The sequence below is a fragment of the Idiotropiscis lumnitzeri genome, chromosome 11, assembly GCF_059441095.1.
Source record: "Idiotropiscis lumnitzeri isolate Australia: NSW breed Sydney's pygmy pipehorse chromosome 11, RoL_Ilum_1.0, whole genome shotgun sequence".
Classification (NCBI taxonomy): domain Eukaryota; kingdom Metazoa; phylum Chordata; class Actinopteri; order Syngnathiformes; family Syngnathidae; genus Idiotropiscis; species Idiotropiscis lumnitzeri.
Genome location: NC_142401.1, coordinates 14,211,097 through 14,227,149, shown reverse-complemented (window position 1 = coordinate 14,227,149; position 16,053 = coordinate 14,211,097). Strand labels below are relative to the sequence as shown.

The following is a 16,053-nucleotide window of genomic DNA, read 5'->3' as shown; positions in this document are numbered from 1 at the left end:
CGCGTCACGGCGTCGACTGTCCGTGGAATGTGATTGGATGACTGTAAAATCATATTGCATGGGTTTGTCCAATCCTCAACCAAGAAAACTCATGCAGCAAGCTATATTTTTTTATCCGCTTAAAGAGCTCGCGAGGCGACAACATTCACTAAACCGGGCAAGTTAAGTGCTCTCACATGCGAGTGTTATTACTCTGCAAAAATAAAATAGTGCCAGACGGAGTTGTTCATATTCGGGAAGTGATTTTTGACATCTACCGAGGATTAATGTGCTCCAAGAAGAGCGCAGCAAACTAACCGAAGCAACTCTCCAATAAAAAACATTACCTCGCTGCTGCAAGGTGAGTGCTGACACTCTCTTATACATGCAAACACATTTGTGCTGTGAAATGTTGTGCTTTTATCTGATTAAAAAAAAAGAAACTTTCTTTGCATGATTAGTCCAGTAAACAGTTTTTGCTGTTGTCTTTTATACTATAAGGCAAGTTTACAAAAGTGTGGCATATGCTGTCCAAGTATTTCTTTTTTTCTTTTTTTTTTAGATCTGTACAGATGTTGTTTCTAAACTATTGCACAATATTCATTATTATCATTATTATTCGCCCATATAGTATTCGCAATTGCAGCTACAAGAATGATTCCATTATAGCTGTGACATTTCATTGTTTTGCATTTTTAGGATGCTTTTTTAAATCTGTTCTGATCCATTGCACTTTTTTAAAGTTGATTTGAGCCCTTAAAACATTGATAAAATATCATGAGCCACTGCCAAAAAGGCTTTAGGCAACTGCTGCCATTATTGATCCACCACCAGGTCAGCCATGCACAAGTGGCAAAATGTTGCTGATAGTCAATGTACAAAACGTATTGTTTCCACATCAGTGTCAGCAAAGCAATTTTCTCAAATTCTTGAATGACCACATCCTGTAGAAACACATTTCACACACAAAAAAAAAAAAACTTTTTATGGCAGATGCGGGCCATAATATGGCCCACGAGAGCGTTAAATCGGGCAATAATCTGAACTATTTTTGCCTTAAATGGGACATATTATGCAAAATGTACTTTTTAAATATTTGCATCCAAGTAGTTGTCTCTGGAGTGCGTGACCATCACTCAAGTGTGAAATTGTACAACTAAGTAAAATTCCTGTTTTCTGCATATTTCTGAAAATGCTCTTGCGTGTAAACATTTTGTAGTTCAGCCCCAACTTAGGTAACTTTTAATTAGTAACATTATAACCAGCCATTTCCAAGTTTATCCACCAATGACTTTCATTGCGAAAGAACCACTTTGACCCAGCAGCCGAAACACTATCATGCCAAGGCCAAAATTCAGAAGCCGCTGCACTGTTAGCACAGATTAGCATTAATTAGCAGTGTTACTAGCATTAGCTACTAATAATAATGCCATATCGGGTCAAATTTATATTTGGTGTTGGTGGTTATTCGTGTCTGGCCATGTCATGTGACACACTGCTAAAGGAATTGACAAGTGTATTTTGGTGCCTTTATTATATGCTGACATCCACCAGTTTTATTGTAATGGAATCTCTATTGACCCTCGCGTAAAGTTCTCATGAACAACACCTATGACGATGTTGGCAAGGTGGTGTGTTTGTGTTCGGCAGTTTGTCTTTTATCTTAGGCGCTCACTCGTTTTCCACGCTCTGAACTTTGCTATCAATAGTACAAGGAAGCAGCTGACCGCCACAAACACTCGCTGCCCTGTGAGACGAAAAAGAAGACAGATGAACTGGCTGTCAATCTCACGAAAGCATGGTTCGCCATTCGCCGAGCAGAAAGTGGGGCTGGCACTGCATTAGATGAACGAATAAAATCAACCCAAGAAACATGTTGTAAAAATGTTGATAATTCTTTGTCATTTGAGTATTTTGGTGAAAGCATGCTCCTTTTAAATTGTGAGAAAAAAATGTCCTTTTAATATCACTATATGACAGCTGCCCTTCCCTTGAAAAATAGTTAACTCCAACAGGTTACCGAAAGTGGCGGGCACAACAACAATAAAAAAATGTGGAGTGATGCATTGCAAATTTGAGTTTGTTTCGTAACCACTCTTAAGTCTATGCAAAGCAGGAAATTTGATGCCCCGGCTTTTTTGCCAGCCTGGTGACTGACGAAGTACCGGGCTGGAAAGATTATTCTGCAGTCGCAACCCTGCTGATTAAAAATGCCCCCGTTGTACCATGCGCCGTATTAGCGGGGAGCCCGCAAGTTTATGCTGTAATTACAGCGTTGGGCTCCGCGGCATAGTGTCACAGAGGTTTAGAGGCTGAAGTGCTTTGCATGGTGCTGTGTCACCAGTCAGATTATAGTGCAGCTCCGGGATATTTGTGCAATAGAGGGAATTGCGCTGTGTCTACTGAAGGAGTGTCCTTGTTTGCATGCCATCAGATGGGTGGCCAGAATACAGGATCACATTATGATGTGCAACTTACAGACTTGAATTTTTCATTTTAGCCTCATTATAACTGTCTATCAAATTATGAACTACAGCTCTTTTCAAAATGTATTATTTTAATTGCCTCACTGCAATTCGTTAATGGATGATTAATCCTTATCGTCCCCGTGCAAAGGGCCATTACTTTTGCGCCGTCACAGGTACAGTGGTGCCTTGAGATACGAGTGAACCCACTTCAAAGTTTTTTGAGCTGCAAGCTGTCTGTTTTTTTTCTTTTTTTCTTTGCCTTCCATTTGCAACAATAAACTCAACTTTCCTCACAACCAGCAGCACTTTTGCAGATAGTGAAAATAATTCTTCAAAAAACAGTCTTCAAGCTGTTTAATGCCACTCTGTTGTAGTTTACTGTCAAACCAAGCATAAAACAAAGATCATTTTATGTGGAAACAAACACATAGAATTTGGTATCAGTATAGGGCTGATATCGGCCTTATTTTAAGGTATCGGATACTCAAGGAGGCTGCTGATTCTAGCCGCTGATACTTAAAGTAAAAAATGCTTTTGATAGAAAGGTCTTTTTGCACATTTTTTGTGTCATCAAAAGTACTTGTGGTATTGATATTGGTGAGTACTGAGGGCGACTAATCTTTCTGCTATTGGTCCGAAAAAAAAGTGATATCCAACACCCCTACGACAGACAATGTAACAGCACTCACGGCCAACATCTATTTCTTTTATTCTCTGCTAAGAAAGGCCTAATATTACGGCAACTTAATGGAGAGTCGTGACCATCCCTTTGTATATGTGAACGTCTGCCTTGTGAGAATAAGTCGTTAAGATATTGGATGGATGGATCTATTATACTGCCCCCTGGTGGCCAAGACACACACAACAGAAGGAGCTGCACAATCTCATTGAATCTTGCATAGTAACAAGTTGCAAACTTGAAAATAATCTGGGCAATTCCATATTTTAACGTTATATGATGTTCATATCGTTTGATGTTTTTTTTAAAAAACTTTTTGACATCAGTTTGGTTTATAAGAGTGTTGATTTTATGCCCTTCTAACCCCTCCTTGTTAGATGGTGGCATTACCTCATTGAACAAGTTGGGTAAAACAGTAGGCCTACAAAGGCATCAAAGTTGCGTGTGCTGCTGTGGGAGGTTGAGCTGCTCTTCCTCCTCCTCCCCAACAGTATCGTGCTCACTTCGGTGACTTAGTGCTGCGCTAAAAAAAAAAAGAAGTGGGTCTTTGACTTGTCTGATTGCTTTTGACAGTTCAGTCTCTTCCCCGGCGGATCAATGGAGCTCGGCGCTCTTCATTAGAAACATCAATGCAGGGCACTTCCCCCTGAGGCTCAGCGAGGCCTCCCCTTGCTCTGCCAAAGCCTTTCTTTGCGTGGCTTGAAATGAGCATTCTTGACATTTCATTTGCTGTCGTTTTGTATGGAAAATGTAAACATGAAAAATCATAGAATTAAAGTGTACCAGAACAACCTCCAAAAATCAATGTTCAGAATGTTGTTTATGACTTATTCCGGCAAATAATTTTACAGTTTGGTGTCTGGCAATATTCAGTGGCTGTGATAAAAAGACTAACATGAAGTAGAAGTAGAACTACAGTACTCATGCTTTTAGCCAAGTGGAAAGCACTTTTGCTTCACAATTAAGGGTTTTGAATATAAGCAGCATTTGCATGCTCTCTCCTTGCTTTCATGTTTTTTCTACAGGTACTCTGCTTTCCTCCACGAATCACCAATTTCCGTTAATTGATTAATTAATTAATTAACATTTCTGTTGATGTGTTTGAACGGTTGTTTGTCTACTGTATGCGCCATGCGATTGGCTGGCAATCAATTCAGGGTGCACAACGCTAAAAGCAAGATCCATACACATAAATTCACTGATAATGTTTATGATTTCATGCAAGTAATCAACAATTATTTAATAAAGTAGGAAACATAAATATCAACATGCAACACTTTATTTCTGTTTAATTAATTATATTTATTTATTTATTTATTTAAATTATACATTTGATTAATTAATTAATTAATTCGACAACATTCCAAGGGAATCCCAATGTCCCAACTATTTTGAACTATTTTTAGAATGGGCCTGGGTCTACTCATTTGGTCCTGGGGGGGGGGTCACTAGGTTCACACTCTCATTCACACTCATTCACATTTTAGAATCTTCAATGAACCATCATAAATGTCCTTGCCAGGGTAAAGGAAGCTAGAGTACTAGAAGAAAATCCAAGCAGGCGCGGGGAGAACATGTAAATTTCACGCATGACGGCTGGGCCAAAATTCAACCCCGGCCCGCTCGACTGGGAGACAAAGTGTCCTAACCATTAGCCCCACTTCATTGTCATGTTCATATATCTAATAAAAGCAACATCTAGTCCCAGTACCAGTACTATCTTACACACAACAAAAGGATATTGTTGATATTATTCTTTTCCACCTCCATGGGCCTTAAATGTACTTGCTGCTTCCCCTCCAGAGCATACAGATACTGCTTTGGTCTGACGGGCAAACGCCGTCCTGTCTGGTTCTTGTTCCTGTTTGCAGGAAGCGTGAACTCTCTGAAGAAGTTTGTCTGTGTGTCGGCGTTGCACCGGCTCGGGGCATCGTCGTAAACACGGGCGTTGCGTCAGTTTGATGCTTGAAACGGCTGGAAATGATGGCATCGCACATGTGAAGTGTTGTTTTGTGCAGCGAGGCACAAAGAGCAACACATGCCAGAGATGCCGCTTGTTGTCATGACGGTTGTGAGCCAATGACGACCTGGTGTGTCATCATCCAGCCTCTCATTGGCTCCCTGGCCGGCCACTATTTAAGAACCCATCCCACCTGTTAAGTCTGAGACACACACTCACACACACACCCCCACACACACGCACACACACGCACCCACGCAAATTCCCATACATATTATGGGCCGTCACAGAGGAAAGTGCAGTGTGTGTTTGAGCACGTCTCTGTGCTCTTGCTCTGATCATCAATAATGCATAGCTTTGGCAGGATGAAAGGCTGTTTTGGCTCGGGGCGCGTGTCTCGTATGGAGAGAGAGACATCACGCCTTATGACTGTAGCATCCATGCGCAAAGTGAACCAACGCCGAGAACGCACGCGGCTTACATAAATAACAATGACTTTTGGCACGTTTGAACTAAATCAAGTTATTGATCATGTAGTCGCCAGAAGCTAAAGAGACGAGTGTGCCTGTTTGATTTCAAATGAAGGCAATTGTACAATATAAAAACGCTCCATATGAAATAATCACTAGAACCTAACATATTATATGAGGAATTTATCGGGCCAGTACCGGTTTTGACAGGACCACCGAAACATGGCTCATAAAAAAAAAAACGATTAATGCCGTTGACTATTCTCTAAAGACATCAGTTATATCAGTTATAAGGATGAAGAAATAAACCTGTTTTGAGCCTGGCTGAAATTAGCCTGTTTTGAGGAGGCGGTCCTGTCTCATGCAATTATGACCCCGCCCACCACCACCTGAGGCAGACCGAGTCAGGCTCCTGAGGACAGTCAAAACAGCTGCGTTCTCCCCTCCCTGTCGGACATTTACACCACCCGGTGCTTCAGCAGAGCTCACAAGGTCATTAAGGACAATACTCACCTGAACTCAAAACTCTTCAACCTGTTGCTCTCTGGCAGGCGCTACAGGTGCATAAATACAAAGATAAATAGACTGAAAAACTGTTTCTTCACGTTTTTATTTTATTTATTATTATTTTATTTTTATTATCTATATTTGACAATGACAATAAAGGGATTTCTAATTCTAATTCTAATTTGTACTGCAAAGGGGAAGCTCTCTAATCTCGTTGTGCACTGAAGTATAATGACAATAAAGGGCATTCTGACTCTGATTTTAATTGTGTAACATTTGGTGTTCACATTTCCTCGCAGGTCTTATACAAAGGCCTTTTTTGAGAATTTTTTTGTTGTCATTCAATATAACTTGAAAGTTAGTTTTACTTGATTTGTTTTTGTTTGCAGTTGTTGCATCAATCCAATATTCCGACCCTGTGCTTTCACATGTAGATGTAGCTTGCTTGCCTGTGTGCGAGTATGTGTGCGCGCGCGAGTGTGTGTCAAATCGAGTGCTCGCATGGATGCCTTTTGATGTTCCTCATTCACTCATACCCTGCTACCCCCCTCCCCTCCATTTATTTTCTGGCTTTGAAGACCTTGATTATTCAAGCTGCAGCCTTTGTACTTCAAACATATTGAAAGACAACGGCTATGACGCAGCAACACATTTTTAATTTTTTTTTTTTTAAATTTGCTTCTTGTCCAAATGGCAGTTTTCAGTTCCTCGTGGAATGGTTTCTAGTTCGAAATGTTCACATTATACATTTCATAGGGATAGATGCCGTAGAGCATGGTGAAGTTCTTTAATGCGGACTCTTTTCCAGTGAACGTCACGGTCGGCCATTTTGAAGGACGAAACTCAAACTATAGGTTTGATGATTTTATGACTAATCTGAGTCAGAAATGAATCGAGTGAAATCCAGTAAACGCTATCACAAATCTCATCTGGAATACAAGTAAATAATAATTTAATATCGAGAAATTGTGATAGAATACAGTATGATAGAAAGATTTATATGGTGCCTTTCAAGGAAAGCAAAGACTCTTCATAACTCATTGGGAAATTAATGTATACCATGTATTTAAAGTCACTTTTGTTTAAATGTCAGGCTTTTAATAAAAAGGGAGAAATCACAAAATTGTTTTCCATTCCATTGATGTGATTTATAACTCAAATGATTTTTTTTTATATAATATAATGACTATAAGAATAATTTCCAACACCCTCCTTCCTTAAGTTAGTATCTTATTGAGGGGCTTGTGAATGAATACTCGCGAACATAGTGGATTTGGGGGATGACCTTTTCGTCATCAGATGCGGGAGGGGTGGAGTCGGCCAACGTTCCTTAAATTTTCAACAGCATTGTACATTTGACTGGCAACCTGTCCAGATTTTCTCTTGTCAACACTCAGCTGGTATAGACGTCAGGTACCTGCAACCATATAATGAGTGGATTTATACTGTTTATTTTTTCATTGGAAAGAGGTGATTTGCTGCAGGGTCATCGTATAGTTTGTGGTATTATCATTTCTCTGTGTTAAAACCTTGATTGGCATTGCTCCTATCACGTGTAGGACACATAATGTTCGTGCTGATTGACCAACATGAGGACACGTGAGTAGGCCTGCGTGCTGATCAATAAGTCAATTAGCTGTCCAGCTGCTTGTTTACTTTTGCTATGGATGCTTTTATTTCTCAATTTAACTGCCTTGCACAATTATTAGTGAAGGTTAGCTTTACTTACATGGCTGCTTGATATCCCTTTTTTATGTTCATCTCAGACGACAAGCGTCAGTTTGGGTTTGATTCACCCATTTTCCATTTTTTTTGGATGCCTTCACACCATGATGGTGATGGATGGATGGGTCTGCTATTGTGATACGAATCAGCAATTAACATCTCATACTCTTTGTACAGCTGTTTAATATCCATTCTGTGATATTCTTTAAAAAATTCTATTAATTTAAAGATCTATCAAAAAACATTATTCAAACCCTGAATGCACTTTGGGTTTAATGAAAACCGATTTCAAACAGAAAATCAGTTTTGATTTGATAGATGAGCATTGAATTGGACCAAATTGAATCAATTCTAATGCAATTGAAATTCTGCCGAGCTTCAAGCGAACATCGTTATTCAAATTTTGCCACTATTTTCCTCTCACAGGAAATTATAGGAACGGATTACCTGGTTCACATTCAAAACAGTGTGATCAAACTATTTCTAATGGCTTATGTACTTTTAACAAACAAGTGTACAAGCTTGTGGCATTTTAACGACCACGCTATCAAAGTAGTAGATTGACGATGACGTAATTGCTCACACAAGCTGAGTCTTATCCGGCTTCTTATTGGGCAACAACTTGAGCTGCTGTTGTATTGGTGCCAAACTGCACACAATCGGAACAACTTACAAGCGTTTGCACGTTGCTTTATAATCCTCTACTTTGGCGTGTGGGAAAGAATTTCATTCTATAATAGCCACTTTTTTTGACTCATATGTACCTGTACAGGCTAACAAGAGAATCAATTCCTGTATACGTGCAGTGAGAAGCGCGTGCATGACTGCTTATTACTGTACTTTTTTTTTTTTACAATTTTTTTTTTTTTTTGTAACAGAAGTGTGGCCGTAGCTGAATTACACCACCAACGCAATGTAATAGGAAGTGGTATTTTAGAAAAGAAAAAAAGCAGTAGCACTTTATGGGAAAGATTGCCTTACAAAGTAAAAATATATTCACTTAGTGATTACTGTGAAACAATAAAATTGTCGCCTAACACAATATGAACGAAAGGTAATTTGGGGAACTTGAGGTAAGGATGCTGTATGGTAAGATGGAAATCAAATGACTTCACGTTCACAATAAGCAGAATTTAAGCCAATAGTGAAGAAGTCTTCAAAAAAAGTGTCTTAAAACGATTGATTGAAGTTTACCTGAAAACTAAACATGAAACAAAGAATGACGCTTTGTGTAATTAAAACCAACAACAAGGCCTAGATTTTTAGTGTGTTAGCTTAATGCTAACGCAAAATAGCAGCTACAGTGCATTGCTATGATGTCACCTTTTAAGAAACGAATTGAACTCAAATGGTGCAGCTACATTTTTTCCCTGTCATGTGAAAAAAGCATGTCCATGTCTAGAAGTGAAAACTGAGAATGTATTGTTTTTTGGGGGGGGGGGGTTATTTGATTATATATTTATCATTTTCTGATCCGCTGAGACTGTCCCAAAAAGCTTCACTGGGCTGGACGCATTTATGTGTGGTCATGTGATGCAACTATTTTCCTCATTCCATTTAACTAACTCGTATCTCAAAGCACTATTATGTTTAATGTCATCTTTTTAGACAGAGCCCGTACAATCAGTGCCATACAGTTGGATTTTATGGTAATTCTGCGTAGCCTTGGACTTGCCTGTGCTTTAATAACAGTGGGATTATCAAGGTTGAGCCAGTGAACCATGACCTCATTACACTGCTGTCACACACAACACACAGCTTTAGCCCCGGTTCAAATTCTCATTTTCTTTCATCATTATTTTCCCCGTCTTGTCTTAACTTAGCATTTGCCTCGTAATTCTCTGGGATGTCTCTTTCTTGCCCCGCGTTTTCTTGGAGCATAATCGGTCGTGATTGGGTGGGACCAAGCCTTGTCACTAGGTGCCCGTGGATGTCACCCTTGTCCCTTTAGGCTTGTGTTGTGCGTGTGTGCATGCAGAGCTGTGATATTTCAAGTAGGAAATTTGACTGGTCTTATGTAAGCAGGTCTCAGCCAGTGGAAGTGGAAAGACATACGGATGCTATTTTGGGCAGATGCATCCCTTGAAATTCTCCAAACACATGACTTATTCATATGCAGGAAGACCCTCCCAAATCGGAACTCCCCAAAACGTGTTAAAATGTGCAATTAAAACCACATAATCTGTCAGATAAATCAGAATGTGTTGAAACCGTCATCATGCATGATGACTGCACTCAGTAAGGCCTGAGTGAGATTCAAACCCAGAACCTCGCAATTTTGTGGTATTAATTTATCAATACAAAAATGGGTGATACCTTCGTTTTTTCCTCTCCATTTTGTGTGTCAGGCATCTACCATTACTTTGCTTTAGTTAGAATTAATTTTGAATGAACATTTTGGGGGCCTCAGCATGTCCCAAAACTTACCAATTTTTGCATGCGTATGTACCCTGCTCAAAATTTGTGTTGTAGGGGTACTGATCACAACTCCGTAGAAACTCACTGAGTTCAATTTTGGATTATTCTCTTTAATTCTCTTTACTGTCTTAAATGTATTAAGAAAATGATCAAAGCGACATTCTACTCACACACAGTCAACTTCCAGTTTCTTTAAATGGGATGCTTTTGCTCTGTGTCACAGCACCGTCACATCAGTCTCAGATACATAGATCGTGATGGGCCATTTTAAAACGGTTCTGGAAGTGTCTAAATAATACACGAGTCTCTTACAATGAGAAAAAAATAACTTGCCGTTAGCCGCAGCACTCCAATCACTTTAGGAAGAATACTTTAGTGTTCTTGAGCCAGGCTGCACGAATTTGGGTGTGCCCAGCGACGCTTCATCACGATCTTTGTGACTGATGAAAGTAAAATTTGGAGACACATGAAGCATGCAATTTAATACATTAGCTCATAATATTTCCCATGTCTAAGAGATTTCGTACAATTGCTACAAATGTATTTTCTTTATTAATCTTACTTAGGCCAATTTCAAATTTTGATGAAGAGCACAAATGCAATTATTTAAAAATTCAGCCCACTGAGCTAGTACGATAATAGCTAGTCTGACATTTTGGTTTGAAGAGACCTTTTTAACATTATTGTGGCCATTTCCAGGTCTCCTTCTAAAATTATATTGAGTTAAAGATTTTTTTTCTGATTGCTACTAAATTTGAAATGAAATATATATTGTGTTATAGGCAAAGCATGGAAGTGAGGTTTGGTGACTAACCGGAAAAGTGCAATTTTAATAACTCCACAAGGTCAGAGCATGACAATTATTTTTAGTAATCTTCCAATTTCCCCTGTGGTTCTTCCAGAGCATGGAACTAGCCAGGCTCCAGTCTCCTCCCCTGGCCCGCTCTCGTCCAACCAGGATCGCTGTCATCCACCATCGGTGCTCTCTTCGCTGAACGAGCAAAGAAGAACCATGCTCTCTGGGACATGGCGGCGCTCAGTGGGGCACCAGCAGCCTGCTGTGGCACCCGCGGTAAACGCCAGAGGGGTGACGCTGTGCGGCGTGCCCAGCGGCACAGTGGTTCTTGAGGCCCAATATGATTACAACTACCGTGGTGCTGATGGAAGACAGGTATGCATTCGGGAAGGTGAACGGTTCATACTCCTGAAGAAGACCAACGCTGACTGGTGGCAGGTGAGAAAACAGTGAGAGTAAATATTTCTTGATTTGTATAACTCTTGAACAAACAGCACACACAAGTGAGTTTTTTCATATTTTAGTTATAACAAAAATAAGTAGTTTTTAAAATTTGGCTGGCATGCACTTGATGGTGACCAAAACAAAACAAAACAGAATAATGACCAAAACAGGAAGAAAGGATACTTTATTTGGGCACATTGAATTCACGATGTATTTGGATTGCTTATTTCATTGCTAATTTCTCAATGCATGGAAATTTTTTACCCAAATACATACTCTATCTCTATCTTCATCTCATCTGTGTATGATGCAACAATACACCTTTATTTGAGCTCTACATTGACAAAATATGTTATAACTTAAATAATGTAATTAAAAACATGGCCTAACAAACTATTGAACTGGCATTTATGGTAATAACATCTACAGTATGGTCCTTAAAACTGATATTTTTGTTATCACTTGAATTGGATGTGGGTTCATTAGACTGATAATAATCATGACACCTGTCATTAACAGGAATGAATCCTTATTACAGATGTCATTAAGTGTCATTCTGAAAATTCTGTCACTTTTGATGCAAATTTGACATTGTTTCAAATGTCTTTGTCATGACAATTAAGATCATCATAAATAATGTCAACTTTGCATCAAAAGTGACATAATTTACTGGATGACTTAATGACATCTATCTTAAGGATTCATTTATATTCATGACAGGTGTCATGATTAAATAAAGTGTTACCATTTGTTTCCTTAATGTGCTACACAGATTGCTCAAGTTGGTAGTTCAATGGCTAATATATTGACTTAACCTTAAAGTCATAATGACCAGATTGTCTGTGCTTGCATGTTAACTATTATCGTGCTACATGTGTTAAAATTAAATAATTCCTTTAAAAACATGGCCTACCGAATCGTTGAACTGCCATCTATGTTAAAGATGTCTGCGGTTCTTAAAACTAATTATTTGCTTCCTTAATATGCTCTAGCAATTGTTCGTGCTGGTAATTAAAGGGCTAATATGTCGACTTCAATATTTGGGTCGAGTCAGTAACATCAACCTGTAGAACTGTCTGTGTTCACAGCAGATGCTAAAATATGGGTTTGTGTTTGTGGTGTAACAGGTGCGCAGAATAGGGGCCGCAAGTAAAACAAAGCCACTCTACGTGCCCGCCACATACGTGACCGAGGTTCCTGTCGCGCCCATGCCCTCGCCACAACGCCTCATCATCTCGGCTTCGCTCAACTCCAATGTCCGCATCTTGCCCCGAGTGGCACTCACGCCGAGCCCCGCTGAGGTTACCTATCACGATCAGCACCAAGGTAAAGTGAGGGAGAAACACACTAACGGTGTTTAGGTTTCTTATAACAACCATTGTTGTTCTTGCATGTTCATATACAGCGAGTAAAGCCATCTACCGCTCCATGGAGAACCTCAGCTCCAACAGTGCCTTCAGATGTCTTGACACCGACGGCAACATGAGTGGCGTCCGTTTCTCCACCTTCGCGTTCGACTCTTCTGCTTCCCAGTCAGGCCACCTTGTGGTCCCGGGGGATAGCCCCGCCTCACAAATGGCGGCATGCAATGGCAGGGTGGTCCCCATGATCACTCGCAGCCAGAGCCAGAGCAACCTGACGGATAACGTGGTGGAGAACCCTTATGACGAGGTGGGTGGGAGCTTCAGCACCCACGTCAACTACAGACTCCCGAAGAAGTCCTGCAGCCAGTGGGACATGGTGGGATCCTCTGGCAAGAACAACCACCTGCAGGTGTGTGGTGTATTTGGAGCCAATGGTTTCATGTTGAACGGCAATTGAAGTCAATTAAATCATATCCCATCTTGATGGTGTTCATTGTTTTGGAAATGGAGGGATTTTCATCATCATTGGAGTGAATAACATCTTATTGTAAATGGAGTAAATTGCATCTTATCATTTTATAATTAGGAGTATATCACATCTCATTGTATTGTATTGCGTCATCATGAAAGGGAATAGCATTGCGTTGTATCTTAATCATCATTGTAGAGAATCATATTCTAATGCAATTGGAGTGAATATTTTTTTCTCATTATTTGATATCATGATTCAAATTGTATTATAATTGTTGTCTACTATATTGTAATTGAAGTGAATGCCATTTTATTGCATCTTAAGAGGACTGAATGGTATCGTAACATAATTGGAGTGTATTGTTTCTTATCATCCATCCATTATCTGGACCGCTTGTCCTCTCAATTGTCGCGGAGGGCGCTGGAGCCTATCCCAGCTATCTTCAGGCAGTAGACGGGGTACACCTTGAACTGGTTGCCTGCCAATCGCGGGGCACACATAGACGAACAACCATCCGCGCTCACACTCATAGTTGATGTAAATGAAGTCTTATTGTAGTTGCAGCGCATGCTGTCATCGTAATTACAGTCAATTGTATGCTAACTCATGATGATTGGAATGAATGGTGTCTGATCACATCATGACTCAAGTCAAACATATCTCATCATAATTGAAGTGAATAGTATCCGGAATTTTGCGGCATCTTTATAGACGTTTTTTTCTGACGTATTCGCTTGGCTTCTAAGTGTGACAACTTCGAGGGCATTTGAATGTACAAATTCCACATCCATCTCATCTCTAACACCCATCAACCATGAAGTAGGTCGTGCTTGAATCTACTGTGTGTTCAACTTTTAATCATCAGAAGCAGCTAAGATAAGCAGCTGCTAGTCCATAATCGTATAAGTAGTATTGCTATTTTAACACCAAGTACTACGGTATTTTTTTATTCAAAGTCTGTTTGTTCTTCACCATCCAGTATGACATTCAGTACATTAGCTATGGCAGCTGAGGGTGCATTTCATGCGCTGTCTGTGCCTTTAATAATCCCCCCAGAGAATCAATCATGTCGGTAATGACGTCAGGGCATCCCAGAATTACATCAGAGTCCATGCAAGTCATTTATTTTCTCTCTCGCTCTCCATCTCCCTTCCTACTGAACTCATTGTGCGCTTAATCCCAGTAAGCAGGACATGTTGCTCTTTATCCCTTGAAATTTCACTCACAAATACAGTTTGTTAGAGTGGAGGAGAGAACTTGCACACTTTGCAAGGATTTATTTTTTTATTTTTTTGCTGCATTTTTATACCGCAGTTGGTTCCCAATAAACACGGCTGTTTCGTTCAAGATGTACAGGAATGGTTTTATCATGACACTTTCACTGTTATGATCGTCCTCTTTGCTGTCAGTGAAAAAAAACAAACCAGAACTCTAAAGAAAAAGCAAAACACATTTTATTTGTATGATTTAGATTATTCAGTCAGCCATGTAACTTCTGGTAGAAATATGCAAATTCCACACAGGAAATCCGAGCTGAGATTCAAACCCAGAACCTCTTGACTGTAAAGCAGTTATGTTGACGTCATTTAGAGAGCGACTACTGTATGTGCCTTGGCTTGATTTCATAAAACGATCTTCATTTCATGTCCTCCAAATAACCTCATCTTAATCCACACCAGTGTGACGTATTACTACACTGCTTGTAGGATTTATTTGCCATGCTCTTAAAGTCACAGTTTCGCATTAAAATCACAGGATCAATCCGTGCCGCATTTACATTTTAATATGTATTACACATTTATTTGCCTTTATAAATCACATAACTGATATGAGATCTCAGCACATTAAAAATGATTTATTTATATACTCATTTTCTTTGTTCAGGTCCCGACAGAGTCCTATCTGTCCCAGCTGTCCTGGCAGGACTCACCCCTCTACCATCAACCGCAGGTAGACAGGCATCCTTCGCAGATGGAGCCCCCGAGTCCGAGCCCCGGCCAGCAGCCTCTGCAGGTCATGGATTTGTGGGAGCAGTATGTGGACCCGTCTTCCCTGAGAAGCTTCTACGTCAACAGTATCACCAAGGAGAGGTCCTGGAAGCCTCCTCGGCGAGCCCGTGGAGGCAGTGGCGCCAACAAGCAGGTTCGCTGTTCGTTCTCAACAGAGGTTTGATGAAAAGTCCAGCTTTATTCATTAATTTCTCCCTATAGAGAGGTTAGGTTAGGAAAAGGTCAGGGTTTAAAGATGAAAGAGTTTTCTCACGTATATGTTGGTCAAAATCAGCTCTAAAGAGATTATATTGAGCTAAAGAACAACATGTAGAAGAAAAAATATGGAACACCCGTATATGTCGTTTCCATACCCGTCTTTGTTTGTTGGCTCAACCAGGCAGGGGACGAGTTCACTGTCTCAATCTCTGCTGACAGAAATGTTGAATTGTTGCGTGCCGTTTAGGGGGAGCCTTGGTGCAAATGAATGATTTTATTGTCAGCTTTCATGCAAATGATTGAGGGACTTGTCAACCCTTTAATACTGATTGAAGTGTGTATTCATTCCCCATTTTCACGAGCTGTCTTCTACTCTTCCAGGTCATTTCATCGCAAAACAAAACATTACCAAGAGAAACAAGCCATCTGACGTTGCCGCTTCCTGCAACCGGCAATGGTACAAAGCACAGGGTAAGCTTGCGGCATGTCTACCACTGTTCAATAACGTAGACATTAATGACATGTTGTCATGAAAGCCTGCCCGGTAGGTTCATTTATTTAAAA

At 40.1% G+C, this 16,053-nt stretch overlaps 1 protein-coding gene across 5 annotated transcripts in view; it reads left to right on the top strand.

The window, feature by feature from the left end:
- The first annotated feature begins 29 nt into the window (after positions 1 to 29).
- arhgap9 (Rho GTPase activating protein 9) overlaps positions 30 to 16,053 on the top strand; it is a 35,863-nt gene continuing 19,839 nt past the window's right edge. The window contains exons 1-6 of one of the 5 annotated variants that reach the window (XM_088307985.1): positions 30 to 340; positions 11,109 to 11,440; positions 12,574 to 12,772; positions 12,852 to 13,219; positions 15,167 to 15,424; positions 15,871 to 15,960. In XM_088307985.1, coding sequence (XP_088164111.1) covers positions 11,219 to 11,440; positions 12,574 to 12,772; positions 12,852 to 13,219; positions 15,167 to 15,424; positions 15,871 to 15,960 — 1,137 coding nt within the window. In that variant the 5' untranslated portion in view covers positions 30 to 340; positions 11,109 to 11,218. The remainder of the gene's footprint in view (positions 341 to 11,108; positions 11,441 to 12,573; positions 12,773 to 12,851; positions 13,220 to 15,166; positions 15,425 to 15,870; positions 15,961 to 16,053) is intronic. The other 4 variants (XM_088307990.1, XM_088307986.1, XM_088307989.1 and 1 more) reach the window with 4 other exon arrangements.